Source organism: Phyllobates terribilis, unplaced genomic scaffold, assembly GCF_046119375.1.
Source record: "Phyllobates terribilis strain yellow unplaced genomic scaffold, ASM4611937v1 Scaffold_8__6_contigs__length_399053987, whole genome shotgun sequence".
Taxonomy (NCBI): domain Eukaryota; kingdom Metazoa; phylum Chordata; class Amphibia; order Anura; family Dendrobatidae; genus Phyllobates; species Phyllobates terribilis.
The window spans coordinates 326,853,440-326,870,003 of record NW_027362768.1 but is presented as its reverse complement, the minus strand read 5'-3'; the positions used below and the strand labels follow the sequence as shown (position 1 = coordinate 326,870,003).

At 47.3% G+C, this 16,564-nt stretch overlaps 1 protein-coding gene across 1 annotated transcript in view; it reads right to left on the bottom strand.

Moving 5' to 3' along the window:
- Positions 1 to 5,646: 5,646 nt before the first annotated feature.
- Positions 5,647 to 16,564, bottom strand: part of LOC141157759 (dynein axonemal heavy chain 12-like) — a 45,474-nt gene continuing 34,556 nt past the window's right edge. The window contains exons 8-9 of the mRNA XM_073645290.1: positions 5,786 to 5,975; positions 5,647 to 5,660 (exon numbers count right to left, since the gene is read on the bottom strand). Coding sequence (XP_073501391.1) covers positions 5,647 to 5,660; positions 5,786 to 5,975 — 204 coding nt within the window. The remainder of the gene's footprint in view (positions 5,661 to 5,785; positions 5,976 to 16,564) is intronic.

Below are 16,564 nucleotides of genomic sequence, written 5' to 3'. Positions count from 1 at the left end.
GTACATTCACACTGAAGGCATCAAAACTATGAATTAACACATGTGGAATTATGTACTTAACAAAAAAGTGTGAAACAACTGAAAATATGTTTATATTGTAGGTTCTTCAAAGTAGCCACCTTTTGCTTTAATGACTGCTTTGCACACTCTTGGCATTCTCTTGATGAGCTTCAAGAGGTAGTCACCGGAAATGGTTTTCACTTCACAGGTGTGCCCTGTCAGGTTTAATAAGTGAGATTTCTTGCCTTATAAATGGGGTTGGGACCATCAGTTGTGTTGCGCAGAAGTCTGGTGGATACACAACTGATAGTCCTACGGAATAGACTGTTAGAATTTGTATTATGGGAAGAAAAAAACAGCTAAGTAAAGAAAAATGAGTGGCCATCATTACTTTAAGAAATGAAGGTCAGTCAGTGCGAAAAATTTGGAAAACTTTGAAAGTGTCCCCAAGTGCAGTTGCAAAAACCATCAAGTGCTACAAAGAAACTGGCTCACATGATGATCGCCCCAGGAAAGGAAGACCAAGAGTCACCTCTGCTTCTGAGGATAAGTTTATCCGAGTCACCAGCCTCAGAAATCGCAGGTTAACAGCAGCTCAGATTAGAGACCAGGTCAATGCCACACAGAGTTCTAGCAGCAGACACATCTCTACAACAACTGTTAAGAGGAGACTTTGTGCAGAAGGCCTTCATGGTAAAATAGCTGCTAGGAAACCACTGCTAAGGACAGGCAACAAGCAGAAGAGACTTGTTTGGGCTAAAGAACACAAGGAATGGACATTAGACCAGTGGAAATCTGTGCTTTGGTCTGATGAGTCCAAATTTGAGATCTTTGGTTCCAACCACTGTGTCTTTGTGCGACGCAGAAAAGGTGAACGGATGGACTCTACATGCCTGGTTCCCACCGTGAAGCATGGAGGAGGAGGTCTGATGGTGTGGGGGTGCTTTGCTGGTGACACTGTTGGGGATTTATTCAAAATTGAAGGCATACTGAACCAGCATGGCTACCACAGCATCTTGCAGCGGCATGCTATTCCATCCGGTTTGCGTTTAGTTGGACCATCATTTATTTTTCAACAGGACAATGACCCCAAGCACTCCTCCAGGCTGTGTAAGGGCTATTTGACCAAGAAGTAGAGTGATGGGGTGCTACGACAGATGACCTGGCCTCCACAGTCACTCGACCTGAACCCAATCGAGATGGTTTGGGGTGAGCTGGACCACAGAGTGAAGGCAAAAGGGCCAACAAGTGCTAAGCATCTCTGAGAAGTCCTTCAAGATAGTTGGAAGACCATTTCTGGTGACTACCTCTTGAAGCTCATCAAGAGAATGCCAAGAGTGTGCAAAGCAGTTATCAAAGCAAAAGGTGGCTACTTTGAAGAACCTAGAATATAAGACATATTTTCAGTTGTTTCACACTTTTTTTGCTTTTTTTGTTAAGTATATAATTCCACATGTGTTAATTTATAGTTTTGATGCCTTCAGTGTGAATGTACAATTTTCATAGTCATGAAAATAAAGAAAAATCTTTAAATGAGAAGGTGTGTCTAAACTTTTGGTCTGTACTGTATATACACACACATACAGTATACATATACAGATATACAGTATACATATATATATACATTCATATACAGTATACATAAACAGATATACAGTATACATATATATACACACATATACAGTATACATATATATACATACATATATACTATACATATACACACATATACAGTATACACATACCTGCTCCGGAGCCCATAGAAGTCACCCTGCCCCCACTAGAGGATGCCCAATTTGAGTGGGACCCAAATGGCGAAAACTTAATGGGGTTCACTCAGGAGACCCGGGCGGACGCAGCCCGTCGTCTGGAAACCTGCCAACAGCAGCTGGTGATCTTTGAGCGGGAGCGATGAGAGAGGCGCGTTAGGGAGGAGCGGCTCCAGGTCCGGAGTGCCGAGCAGAAACGCAAGGCCCGTCAAGACCCCCGAGCCGCCCACGGTCCCTGAGCCACCAGGACCGTGATAAAGTTCCAGATGGAGAACGGCTGGGGCTTTATAAGGGACTCGGAAACCGCCGGTGACGTGTTTGTGACCCGCAGGGATGTCGAAAGCCATCTGCCAGAGGGACACCGTGGACGTGACCTATACCCTGGTGATGTGGTCACCTATACCCGGCACAAGGGCGCCAAAGGACCGCACGCCTTCCATGTCCACTGGCTTACCGAGGAGGAACTGCGGCACTACGGCTACGAGGAGAGCCAAGAGGACCCAGACGGGTCCGAAGACTATCCTGAGGAAGGTGCGCAAGGAGGACACCGCTACTGAAAAGTGGCAGCGCGCAAGTGTAAATAGTTACCCGTCAGGGTAAAGGAACTGTTATGAAACTGTTACCTGTGTGAAAGTTGCCCCTTATCCCTTATTTGGCTGGGGACTGAGAACAGCCATCCCCTTCCCCTACCTGGCTGAGGACTGAGAGCAGCCATTTCCCCTTTCCAACCGGCCGAGGACTGGGAACGGCCAATCCCCTGTAAATAGTTGCGCTTCCTAAAGCGCCTCCTACTGGTTTTATAACAAGACTGTAACGTCTACCTCGGGACAGAGAGTCCCTCACGTTTAAAAGTTTACTGAAGTTTTGCACTTAAAAGAAGATTGAACACCTGGTCACAAGTTGCCCAGCGGCCAGAGTTCAAGAATGTGTTTTGAAAATGTTTTTCTTGCAAATGTTTTATGTAGAAAAAGTTTTATATGCTGCTAAATAATAATGTGAAAGTTTTCTATAATGTTTATATGACAAAAGAGTTCCGGAGTCATAAGCAAAGTGTTTTATAATAGTGTAACAAGTGAGGAAAGTGTTTCCCATGAAGGGAATTGAACTGTCGTCCGTTTTCTAATGTGAAAAGTTTGAAAAAGTTTTGCATGTCCTGTACTTAATTGTTTTTGCTCTGTTCCAGCCCGAGGACGTGCTGTGCTTTACCGGGGGGGAATGTAGCGCCCCGAGGGCTCGGTCGCTACAGAGGTATTGCACCTCTGCCAGAGGTGTGATATTCCACTCCCAGGTAAGGAAGGAGTATGGACCGGGGCTCAGGTAGCTGCATGCAGCACACACACCCCATTTCCGAGGGACAGCTCAACGGTGCTCCCATTAGACAGTAATGCAGGCACGACAGAATCTGTCCCTGGCTGGAGTGGGGAGTGGGGAGGAAAACCCGGTGATGTAGGAGCAGGAGGGGACGGTTCCTGAGCGTAGGTAGGAGCCCATTGGTTGCTGGTCACCTGGGCTCATGTTCTAGAGGGAGGTATATAAGGTGGGCACCATCTTAGATCAAGGTTCTGTGGAGTTCAGTCAGAGAAGAAGACAGGGAGCAGAGGCTCTGTAGGAGCTCTGCACAGAGGAAGGCCTAGAGAAAAGGCCGGGGCCTGAGAGGAGAAGGAACAGAGGAGAAGAGAAGTAACAGGAAAGGGAAAGAAGTGGCCAAGAAACAGAAGGGCTCAGGAACAAGAAGGTGGAAAGGACCCTAAGGACCAACGTGAATCGGGTGACGGGTCAGGCAAGAAGAGGGTACCGGATCCCAATTTGGTGGAAGCTAATAATCTTCAGCCAAGAACTGGAGGTCGTGACCATCACTTGGTGCGACCCCTTGCTAAACCTTGCTAGGAAGGCATACCACATAGGGTAGCGGGAAACGGGGCCCACGTTTGCCCGCATAGACCCGCGGGAGCTGGACAAAAGCTTGGTCACTGGCGGGGCATGAGCTGAAGGAAGGATAGGTAGGAGCTCTGAACCATACTCCTGAAGTGCCTGGGGGTTGACCGAGTCCCTCACCTGGTGGACACCGCACAGCTTGGGTGGTCACTGCTGGCGCTGAAGTGACCCGGAGCATATGAACTGTGAGTAAAAGCCATTGTACTGCAGTACTTTCTCTGTGTACTCCTTGCTCCTCCAGCACTAACGGCACTGGGACTCTCTGCACCATCACCCCCACCATCCTCTACACTGCCCTGGGGCTGCACTCTTCCTGTGGGGAGTAACACTATCCCTGCTGCATCCCCAACACCAGCATCAGCGGTCTCCCTTGCAGCAGCGGTCCTCCCTGACCGCAATCCACGGGTGGCGTAGTCGGACATTACCTAAAACACATCATAGACTACCACTGGTCTGACCACCATGAGCCACGGGACCGGGTCGGCACCACTACTCCCAGCATTGCCCTGAAGACCGGTCTCGAGTGCCCCACGGCCCAGGGGGCGAGTCATATATAATATATATATATATATATATATATATATATAGCAAAGAGTGGGAAGGGGTTAATCACAGGCTCATAAAATGGACAAACAACACAAATATTGGTTCTATCTTTTACACATTTGGGGTAGCTCATAAGAGGGCCGTTGGGTCAAAGAGAGAGAGAGAGAGAAGAGAGAGGGGAGGGAGAGATAACGGGAGATAGCAAGAGAGAGAAAAAGAGAGAGACCCAACCAGTGCAAGGCTAAGCCGGGCAGGCGGCAGCGGCTATTTATACCCACTGCTGATCTCTGATTGGTGGAAAATCTGGGTGTGGCTGCTCTCTGATTGGTGGAAAATCTGGGTGTTGCTGCTCTGTGATTGATCAGCATTATGACCTCACAGTAGCGATGACTCATACCTCCTGGGTGGTTCTTCTGGGCGATTCTGTTTACTGATTGGTGGAAATTCTAATCAGCATTATGACCTCACAGTGGCCGTGACTCATGCTTCATGGATTGTTCTATCTGGTTGACCTGAAACATGCTGATCTCTGATTGGTGGAAATTTAAGTCATCTTCATGACATCACAATTGGGAAAAATGAATATCCAATTTACTTAATATAAATGACCAGCAATGCTGTTCTCTGATTGCTGGAAAATCAAATAATTTTCATGACATCACAATCAGCATGTTATTGCTGCCAAGATGTTCAGTTTTTTCCTAAATTTCCTACGTTTTGTCCTAATTTATTAGCACATATATACCACTCATTCCTACAATCAAAGGATCAGGAAACCACTCTGAAATCAATATCCTACAATTTACCCCAACAGCAAAAAAACAACTATACACAAAATACCAAAAGATATATCAGATTATTAATGAGCAAATAAAACACACAATCACATAAAAATAATTTTTAGAAAGGTGTAGAAAAAATGCTGTAAAGTAAGAACGCTTCAAAAATAGAAATGTTAATGATTTATTTAATCAATTAACAAAATACAAGTGAATGAACAAACGAAAAATCTAAACACAAATTTCACTCCTGTATATTAAATATGTAAATTGCCTCTTTAGAGGACTAGAATGCTAGTGGAGCATAGCACGGCCTATAAGTCTCCTTACACTGGCATGTCAGGCATGTCACTCTCCACAAGGAGAGGCGTTACCCCTTATGCCCCTCTACATTAAAATTTGTGGTTAAAAACAACAGAAATTGGCATACTGTGGATTTAAAAAAAATTGCCAGCACATGGCTGGTAGTGAGATCTGCAGCAGATTTACGATGCAGATTTGAGCAGCATTTACGCTCCGTGTACATTTGTCCTAATGTGGAATTGTAGGGGCTCCATGGGCTGCAATATTGGCTTTGTGCAAATGGTGATGCTATTGGGTGATAAGTAATGGGGGCTTTAGTCTATAATCACTGCAGCAAGAAAAGTAATTAAGCACCTAAACACTGCAAGGAAACAAGCCGTTCTCAGTGGGGGCGATAGGTAGAAGTACGGGGCATGTTTGGCTGCAGGGCATTTAGATTTAGGTTGAACTCACCCAAGTGTCTCTTCATACTTTTCTCAAAATCTTGGGAAACTTCCTCCAACAGATCTGCGACCAGAGCCTCGCTATCCTTTCCTTTCTGGAGAGACTGTGGTACAAAGCTGAGCATGGAGTCTAGCCAGTGCTTCTGGATGGGCACCACCGGGCTGCTCTCTACACTTTCCTTCATGAACAGATAATTCATCTGCAAGAGAAGTTAAGAGATTGACCAGGAAAGAAATCAAAACCCCGACACCCAAACATTGTGCTGCATGGGGATCAGGAAAGTTCCTTCTGTCAACCGTCTTAATGAAAATAACAAATGACAACCAGCAGAATAGTGAGTGCAGCTCTGGAGTATAATACAGGATCAGTAATGTAATGTATGTATACAGTTACTGCACCAGCAGAATAGTGAGTGCAGCTCTGGAGTATAATACAGGATCAGTAATGCAATGTATGTATACAGTGACTGCACCAGCAGAATAGTGAGTGCAGCTCTGGAGTATAATACAGGATAAGTAATGAAATGTATGTATGCAGTGACTGCACCAGCAGGATAGTGAGTGCAGCTCTGGAGTATAATACAGGATCAGTAATGTAATGTATGTATACAGTGACTGCACCAGCAGAATAGTGAGTGCAGCTCTGGAGTATAATACAAGATCAGTAATGTAATGTAAGCACACAGTGACTGCACCAGCAGAATAGAAAGTGCAGCTCTGGAGTATAATACATGATCAGTAATGTAATGTAAGCACACAGTGACTGCACCAGCAGAATAGAAAGTGCAGCTCTGGAGTATAATACAGGATCAGTAATGCAATGTATGTATACAGTGACTGCACCAGCAGAATAGTGAGTGCAGCTCTGGAGTATAATACATGATCAATAATGTAATGTATGTACACAGTGACTGCACCAGCAGAATAACATAGTAACATAGTTTGTAAAGCCGAATAAAGACTTGAGTCCATCAAGTTCGACCTGTTAGTTCTGTAATTGCTAAAGTTGATCCAGAGGAGGGCAAAAACCCCAAATGATTTAGTCAATCTTCACCTGAGGAAAAATTCCCTCCCGACTCTGAAACCAGCAGTCAGAATAAATCCCTGTATCAACCTACTATTTTATTTTATTTTTAAGTATATGCTGAAATCTGCCTGGTATCTAGAAATGCATCCAGTCCCCGCTTGAACTGGTTTAGTGAATCCGACATTACCGTCTCCTCACTCAGTGAATTCCATATTCTCACTGCTCTTACCGTAAAGAACCCCTTCCTATGCTGGTGCTGAAACCTTTTCTCTTCCAGTCTTAGTGAATGCCCTCTTGTTACCGTAATATCCCTCCTTTTGAACAAATCCCGGGCAAGATCTCTATACTGTCCCCTAACATATTTGTACACATTTATTATGTCCCCCCTCAACCTTCTCTTTTCCAGGCCGAATAGTCCTAGTTTTGCCCACTTCTCTGGGTATTGCAGTCCCTCCATTCCCTTTATTAATTTTGTCGCCCTCCTTTGTACCTTTTCAAGCTCATTTATATCCTTTCTATATATTGGGGCCCATAACTGAGCACAGTATTCCAAGTGTGGTCTGACCAGAGCTTTGTACAGTGGAAGAACAATGTTCTCATCCTTTGCAGCTATACCTCTTCTGATACATCCCATTACCCTGTTTGCCCTTACAGCAGCGGCCTGACTTTGGGCACTCCAATTTAGTTGGCTTTCAATCAAGATGCCCAAGTCCTTCTCCATCTCTGAATTCCCCAATGATTTCCCATTCAGTGAGTACTGGTGACTTCCATTTTTCCTTCCCATATGTATGACTTTACATTTCTCCTCGTTAAACCTCATTTGCCATTTAATGCTCCACCTACCCAGCTTATCCAAATCCCTCTGTAGGTCTGCACTGTCCTCTTTTGTATTAATTATTTACATAACTTTGTGTCATCCGCAAATATTGATATTTTACTATTTATCCCGTTGACTATGTCGTTAATAAAGATATTAAATAACATTGGGCCTAGTACAGACCCCTGTGGTACCCCACTAGTGACGCTTACCCAATCTGAGTATATTCCATTTATAACCACCCTCTGCCTTCTATCCTTTAGCCAGTTTGCTACCCACTTGCAGACATTTTCCCCCAGCCCCATCATTCTCATTTTGTATAACAACCTATTATGTGGCACGCTATTGAACGCTTTTGAGAAGTCGAGATACACGACATCCACTGGTTCCCACTGATCTACTCGAGAGCTAACCTCCTCGTAGAAGTCAATCAGGTTTGTTTGGCAGGAGCGATTGCTCATGAATCCATGTTGGTTCGGGATTAAAAGATTAATAGCATCAAGATGCTCCGTAATTGCCTCTTTAATGAAGCTTTCAAAAATTTTGCCCACAACGGACGTCAGACTCACTGGCCGATAGTTTCCGGCGTCACTTTTCGCTCCCTTTTTGAATATTGGCACTACATTCGCCTGTCGCCAATCAAGTGGTACAGACCCAGTCTCAACAGAGTCCTTAAATATAAGATATAACGGTCTGTCTATCACATTACTTAGTTCCCTTAGTACCCGTGGGTGTATGCCATCAGGTCCTGGTGATTTGTTTATTTTAATGTTACTGAGGTGTTTCTGTACCTCAACTTGGGTTAGATTAGTCATACTTAGTGGAGGATTAAGCTTGTCACTTCTCATTTCGCCTGTTAGTTCTATTTCCTTTGTGAAAGTTGTCGAAAAAAATTTATTTAATAGATTAGCTTTATCCTCATCTTTCTCTATGATTTTGCCTTCCTCACTTTTTATCGGTCCAATATTATCCGATTTAATCCTTTTACTATTTATATACGTAAAGAACAGTTTGGGATTTGATCTACTTTCCCTAGCAATACGTTTCTCTGTTTCCTCCTTCGCTATTTTTATTTGTTTTTTACAGGTTCTCGTTTTTTCCTTGTAACACATTAGTGCCTCCTTACTGTTTTCCTGTTTTAATCTCCTGAATGCCTCTTTTTTGCTATTTAACGCCCCTTTTACGTTCTTGTTCAACCATATTGGTTTCCTCTTATTTCTGGCCCTTTTATTCCCATACGGTATATACCTCTCGCACTGAGTATTCAGAAATCTTTTGAAGGTTTCCCATTTACTATTCGTATTCCATTGATTAAGTACTTTGTCCCAGTCAATAAGTTGAAGGTTTTCTATCAGCTGATCACACTTCGCCCTCCTAAAGTTTAATGTTTTTGTTGTTCCCTTATTGATAACCCCTTTTGAAGTCGATAATATTATGATCGCTATTACCTAGGTGCCCCCCTATCTGTACCTCAGTTATTCTATCAGGCCTATTAGTCAATATTAAGTCCAACACGGCCTTCCCTCTCGTTGGTTCCTGCACTAGTTGGGAGAAATAATTATCCTTAATATTTGTCAAGAACCTTTTTCCTTTCTGAGATCTACAGGTTTCTGTTTCCCAGTCAATATCCGGGTAGTTGAAATCCCCCATTTCAATCACTTCATTATGTTTTGCTACTTTGTCTATTTGTCCTAATAGCAGATTCTCATTCTCCTCTGTTATATTTGGTGGCTTATAGCAGACCCCCAGTAATATTTTATTATTATTTTTTGCCCCCTCTATCTCTACCCACATGGACTCGACCCCCTCTTCTCCCTCTCCTATATCTTCCCTTAGTCTGGGTTTTAGACATGACTTTACATATAAGCAGACTCCTCCGCCTTTCCCCTGTTTCCGGTCCCTTCTAAATAAACTATAATCTAATAAATTTACCGCCCAGTCGTAGCTATCATCTAGCCAAGTCTCTGTTATACCTACGATGTCATACCTCTCCTCCGATATAAGCGCCCGCAGCTCATCCGCCTTATTGGTCAGGCTTCTTGCGTTGGTCAGCATGCAAGATAAAACTTTGGGGTTATTTAGCATCCTATTCTTCTCTAACGATCTAACTGTACTATCCCCACCCCCCTCTCCACCCTCATTATATTCACTTCTCACCTTCCCCCTTGCTTGCCTCACATCCCACCTATTTCCTTGGTCCCCCCCCGTCTGTAGTTTAAAAACTCCTCCAACCTATTAGCCATCTTCTTCCCCAGCACCACTGCACCCTCCCCATTGAGGTGCAGCCCGTCCCTACGGTAGAGCCTGTAGCCGACCGCGAAGTCGGCCCAGTTCTCCATGAACCCAAACCCTTTTGCCTTGCACCAACTCTTTAGCCACTTATTCACCTCCCTAACTTCCCGTTGGCGCTCCTGTGTGGCTCGCGGGATTGGTAGTATTTCTGAGAAAACTACCTTGGAGGTCCTTGCCCTAAGCTTCCTACCTAGGTCCCTGAAATCATTTTTAAGGACCCTCCATCTACCACTCACTTTGTAATTGGTGCCGATGTGGACCATGACCGCTGGGTCTTCGCCAGCCCCACCCAGTAACCTGTCAACCCGATCTGCGATGTGCCGGACTCGAGCGCCAGGGAGGCAGCACACCGTTCGGCGATCCCGGTGTTTGTGACAGATTGCCCTGTCTGTCCCCCTAATAATAGAGTCACCCACTACCAGAACCTGTCTTGCCTGCCCTACACTTCCCCCCTCCCCCTCATTACTGGAGCATACACTCCCCCGGCGGTCAGAGGATCTGTCGTGCTCCAATAATGCCGATTCTGAACCAGCCTTCCTATACTTCTTCCCTCTATCCCTCCTAACTGTTATCCAGCTCCCTGCCTGTTCAGCCTGCACTTCCCCTCTATGCTCCACCCCCAGTATTGACCCATTGAGTGTCTGCTCGGTGAGCAGCAAACTCCGTTCCATGTTGTCGATGCTCCTCAGTATCGCTATCTGAGCACTTAGATCCAGAATTTGGGCTTCCAAGTGCACGATATGCTCACATCTCTCGCAGCAGTATGGATCCTCAAGCGGTAGCTCACGGAATGCATACATTGCGCAAGATGTACACTGCACGGCTCCGGCCAACATGGACATCATTCTAAATATGGGGATACAGTCAGTATATATATACAAGTACAAAACACAATTATTTATATATAGGTGTATGGACGGGGATCAATTAGGGATGTGCAAGTGTATCAATTAGATATCGGAGGGGGATCAGTTAAGTATGGACGGGGGATCAATTAAGTATTAAGTATGGACGGGGGAATCAGCTAAGCAGGTCAAGTGGATTAATTAAGTATGGACGGTGTGTCAATTAACTATGGACTGGGGATCAATAAATATGGACTGGGGAAATAATTAATTGTGGACTGGGGAATCAATCAATTAATTATGGACAGTGGGTTAATTAAATAGGGATGGGGATAAGGCAAATAAATAGGGACTGGGGATCAGTAAAAGTAGACAGGGGGAATCTATTAAATATGGACAAGGGGGATCAATTGATTATGGGCTGGGGGGGATCGATCAGTTAAATGTGGTCGGGGGGATCATTTTAATATGGACGGGGGTGGTTGGGGGATCAAGTAAATGAGGACGGGTGGGTCAATTTAAATGTGGTCAGGGGGATCAGTTAAATATGGACGGGGGGTGATCAGGGGATCAATTTAAATATGGACGGGGGGTGATCAATTAAATATGGACTGGGGGATCACTAAAGATGGCCGGGGGAGTTGTATTAAATATGGATAGGGGGGAGATCGATCAAGTATGGACAGGGGATTAATTTAAATAAGGCCGGGGGGGGGAGCACTTAAATATAATACAATTACAATACAAATACAAATACAATACAGTACAGTACAGTACACACTAGGGTTCAGTAGGGCCGCTTATCGCGGCCTCCTGCCCCTCACTCACCTCCTCTAGGGACGCTGCACGCTATCACAGCACGCTCGCCCCTCCGGTCGCCTCTTACCGGTCCTCCTGGTCACCTCCTGGTCACCACCACCTGGCGCCCTCCGCCGGCCGGCGCTGCACGCTATCACAGCGCTCGTCCCTCCGGTCGCCTCCTACTGGTCCACCCGGTCCACTCGGTCACCTCCGCCTGGCTCCCTCGCTGGAGGGCCGCGAGCCGAGTCGGACCTCGCCGCAAGCCGCTCACCACAGCCAAACCACAGCCCACGTGCTCACACCCCGCGCGCGCTCTCACTTCCGGTCACGTGCTCTCTCTGTAGCTGGGAAGGGGTCAGATGAAAAAGTCCTGGAGATGGTTTTCCCTCCTTCCCAGCTCCTACAGCAGCACAGACTCCCAGCACCAACAGGCTCCTCCTCTTCCTCTGCCTGTCTGGAGCTCAATGCACCTCCTCAATGCACAAATAGAGAGTGCAGCTCTGGAGTATAATACAGGATCAGTAATGTAATGTATGCACACAGTGATTGCACCAGCAGAATAGATAGTGCAGCTCTGGAGTATAATACATGATCAGTAATGTAATGTATGTACACAGTGACTGCACCAGCAGGATAGTGAGTGCAGCTCTGGAGTATAATACAGGATCAGTAATGTAAGGTATGTATACAGTGACTGCACCAGCAGAATAGTGAGTGCAGCTCTGGAGTATAATACAGGATAAGTAATGCAATGTATGTACACAGTGGCTGCACCAGCAGAATAGTGAGTGCAGCTCTTGAGTATAATACAGGATCAGTAATGTAATGTATGCACACAGTGACTGCACCAGCAGAATAGAGAGTGCAGCTCTGGAGTATAATACAGGATCAGTAATGTAATGTATGTACACAGTGACTGCACCAGCAGAATAGTGAGTGCAGCTCTGGAGTATAATACAGGATCAGTAATGCAATGTATGTAGACAGTGACTGCACCAGCAGAATAGTGAGTGCAGCTCTGGAGTATAATACAGGATAAGTAATGCAATGTATGTATGCAGTGACTGCACCAGCAGGATAGTGAGTGCAGCTCTGGAGTATAATACAGGATCAGTAATGTAATGTATGAACACAGTGACTGCACCAGCAGGATAGTGAGTGCAGCTCTGGAGTATAATACAGGATAAGTAATGCAATGTATGTACACAGTGGCTGCACCAGCAGAATAGTGAGGGCAGCTCTAGAGTATAATACAGGATCAGTAATGTAATGTATGTATACAGTGACTGCACCAGCAGAATAGGGAGTGCAGCTCTGGAGTATAATACAGGATCAGTAATGTAATGTAAGCACACAGTGACTGCACCAGCAGAATAGAAAGTGCAGCTCTGGAGTACAATACATGATCAGTAATGTAATGAATGTACACAGTGACTGCACCAGCAGAATAGAGAGTGCAGCTCTTGAGTATAATACAGGATCAGTAATGTAATGTATGCACACAGTGATTGCACCAGCAGAATAGATAGTGCAGTTCTGGAGTATAATACATGATCAGTAATGTAATGTATGTACACAGTGACTGCACCAGCAGGATAGTGAGTACAGCTCTGGAGTATAATACAGGATCAGTAATGTAAGGTATGTATACAGTGACTGCACCAGCAGAATATTGAGTGCAGCTCTGGAGTATAATACAGGATAAGTAATGCAATGTATGTACACAGTGGCTGCACCAGCAGGATAGTGAGTGCAGCTCTGGAGTATAATACAGGATCAGTAATGTAATGTATGTATATAGTGACTGCACCAGCAGAATAGTGAGTGCAGCTCTGGAGTATAATACAGGATCAGTAATGTAATGTAAGCACACAGTGACTGCACCAGCAGAATAGAAAGTGCAGCTCTGGAGTATAATACAGGATCAGTAATGTAATGTATGTACACAGTGACTGCACCAGCAGGATAGTGAGTGCAGCTCTGGAGTATAATACAGGATCAGTAATGTAATGTAAGCACACAGTGACTGCACCAGCAGAATAGTGAGTGCAGCTCTGGAGTATAATACAGGATCAGTAATGTAATGTATGTACACAGTGACTGCACCAGCAGCATACTGGGTGCAGCTCTGATCAGCTGCTAGTCAGTGTGCTGATTATGGGTGTGGTGGCTGCAGATCCTGCTGTGAGCTCCTGATCTCTGAGAAACCAACACCTCTCCACCTGGGGACCTGCTTTCTCTCTTTCCCAGGGAGGGAGCGGGTTTCTGGGATGAGTGATGGAGCCAAGTCCCAGGCTTCTGCTTCCCGAACCAGGCCGGCGGGGGGCAGAAGAAACCAGCAACCGGCCTGCACATCAGAGGACTCGGGGGTGAGACGCTGCACCAGGAGTCGCAGCAATGTGGCTCCTACTCCCCCCGGGATTGTGGAGACCCCCAGAAGCCTCAAGGCTTCCAGCATGGAGGAAAAGCCTGACAGCGGCGTGCAAGATGGCGCTCCTTCCGGAGGAAAGCTGAGTGCTCACGGAGGTGAGGCCGACCTCCCTGAGGGGGAATGGGCGCTGCAGGGACCCCGGGAGTCTGTGTCCACCTATGCCTCCCGGGTCATGATCCGCCTCCGTGAGTATGAAGATGCCAGTAAGCTCATCAGGAGGCTCCGGGAGGAGCTGCGCTGCACAAGCGCCAAAGCTGCGGGGGCCTCCAAACCAAGGAAGGCAAAACTCCAAGCCGAGGTAAAAAGACTGAGCAGTGAAATTCAACGCCTGGAACTTAGGAAAGCCACCATCAGGGAGCAGAGTAGTCCTTTCAAAGAAAAACTTATAAATGAAGACCGCTTTAGAGAAATGGCTGATACCAGAGAGCAAAGGCAGATAGGGCTGCAGCCTGAGAGCCAGGTGGATAATGAGAGTGGTGATGACCAGCAGCAAGCCCCACCTGGCAGCCTGCAAAGTCACCCGCAGGCCACGTGCAGCAAGCTCCCTGCAGGACAGGCGACAGTGACATCCGGTCGCAGTTCTGCCGGCTCTGGGGAGGACAGTGACAGCAGCGGCCAGGGAGGGGCGCTAATGGCAGAGATTAAGCTCCTGGAGTCCCCAGTGTGCCTCCAAAACTTCCATCTTGGTGACGATCTACCAGAAGAGGCACCTGGGGGCCACAAAAAGGCAAAGAAGACCAAGCCAAAGCTGCAGGAAGCGGTAAGATACGTATATGCCCCCCTCCCTGTACCCCCTGAGTCGGCGGCAGGCTCAGCTCGCTGTATAAGCCCCGTTGCCCAGCCCAGCCCGGGTTTTGCTGTGGATCCGGTGCAAAGGCGCGGGGAGATTACAGAGCGCGGTAGTGAGGCGCAGAGCTCCGTCTCTGCTTGTAGTAGTGTGGACGTAGCAGGAGGTGCATCAGCCGAGAGGCTGGATAGTGAGGGCGGCCCGGCGGCGGGCGTTCCATCAGGCCACGATGCTGTGGTGCGCTCCTCAGTGGGAGGGGGGAGCAGCCCGGTGTCGGGGCAGCTCCGGTAGCCTCAGTGCCTCTGAATGCTGTTGCCGCTGATCACTTAGTTGAGAAGCGGCGGCAGTGTGAGGGGGCAGTTGGGGCTGAGCGTTCCGGTCCTCCCACGAAAGTGCTATTTTGTGTTGGTGTCGCTGGTCCGGAAGATCCTGATGCTAAAGATCAGCGGCGCCTAACTGCAGCTAGAGATCAGCGGCACATTATACCAAATGCCAAACAGCGGAAATTACCGACCGATGATGTGGAGGGCACACATAAGACCGGGGGTGAGGTCGCCTCCAGTTCTATGGAGGTGACTGAGCCCCTTGTGCCTGATGCGGAGGTCAAAAGGTCATCCACCATTGTTACTGGTCCAGCAGGAATGAATGTGGTGGTGGAGGTGAATGAGAATAATTCATTGTCTAGTGGTGTGGTTGCTGGTTTGGTGGAGGGTGAGATGGAGGTGGGTAATGGTGATACTGTTGGGGCTGATGTGGTCAGTGGTCCGGTTGCCCCCCCGGGGGTGGCAACACCTGTCCAGAGTTATGCCAGTGTCACCTCCGGGGCAAATAGGGCATCCTCCTCGTCTCCGGGCTTTGGGGACGGCATGTTGCAACGGCGCCTTCTGGAGGCTCTAAAGAAGGGGGAGAGATCACTAATGGTAGAGGGTCGAGAGGTTGATCTATCCTTCTGGATAGAGAGGCATGGCCTCGGGGCCTTCCGAGAGCAAAAAGGGGGAGATACAGTGTGGTCCCTCCCAACAGCCGGGCCAGGCAGTGTGCGTAGGAATGTGGTCCGTCTTCGGTGGAGGGGCAGTGATGCATGTCCGCCAAGGTCTAAAGTTGTGGAGCTCCTGCTGAGGATGGGCTTCAAGGCGATTGACATCTACGCCTTGATACACCCCTATTCCACGCCTGAGTTTGATGTCAGCTTTGTTCGGCCGGAGGGGCTTGAGCTCTTCTGGGCGAATTATGAGTTGGCAAAAAATGAGCCCGGCTGGCGAGACTTTGCCGTTCAGGCAGTGTCTCGCCAAAGCCAGATCAAGAAAGTGACCGTGATGACTCGTAACGAGTCGCTTTCTTGCTATGACATCATGACGTGGCTTGGTCGGTATGGAGAGGTGGTGGAGATGCCAAAGAAAAACCGCGACGAGTTTGGTATCTGGTCAGGGGCCTGGACGTTTATGGAAAAACTTAGGCGTTCAGGTGGTACGGTTGCCCACATTCCATCGTCTGCCTTCCTGGGTAGGGATCATATCCTGGTTTTCTACCAGGGGCAATCGAAGCTCTGTCACAGGTGCGGCGACCCCACACACTTCAGTGCAAACTGAACCGTGCAGAAATGCGCGTTGTGTGGGGGTGTCGGCCATCTTGCCGCCTCTTGTGTGGAGATTAGGTGCCACCTGTGTGGTGAGTTAGGCCACCCATTCAGCCGTTGTCCTCGCTCCTTTGCTAATGCAGTCGAGACCCCGGTGGGAGTAAGCCGTGAGGCCGATTCTGCTGGAGAGGGGACTAGCAGGGGTGGGGGAGC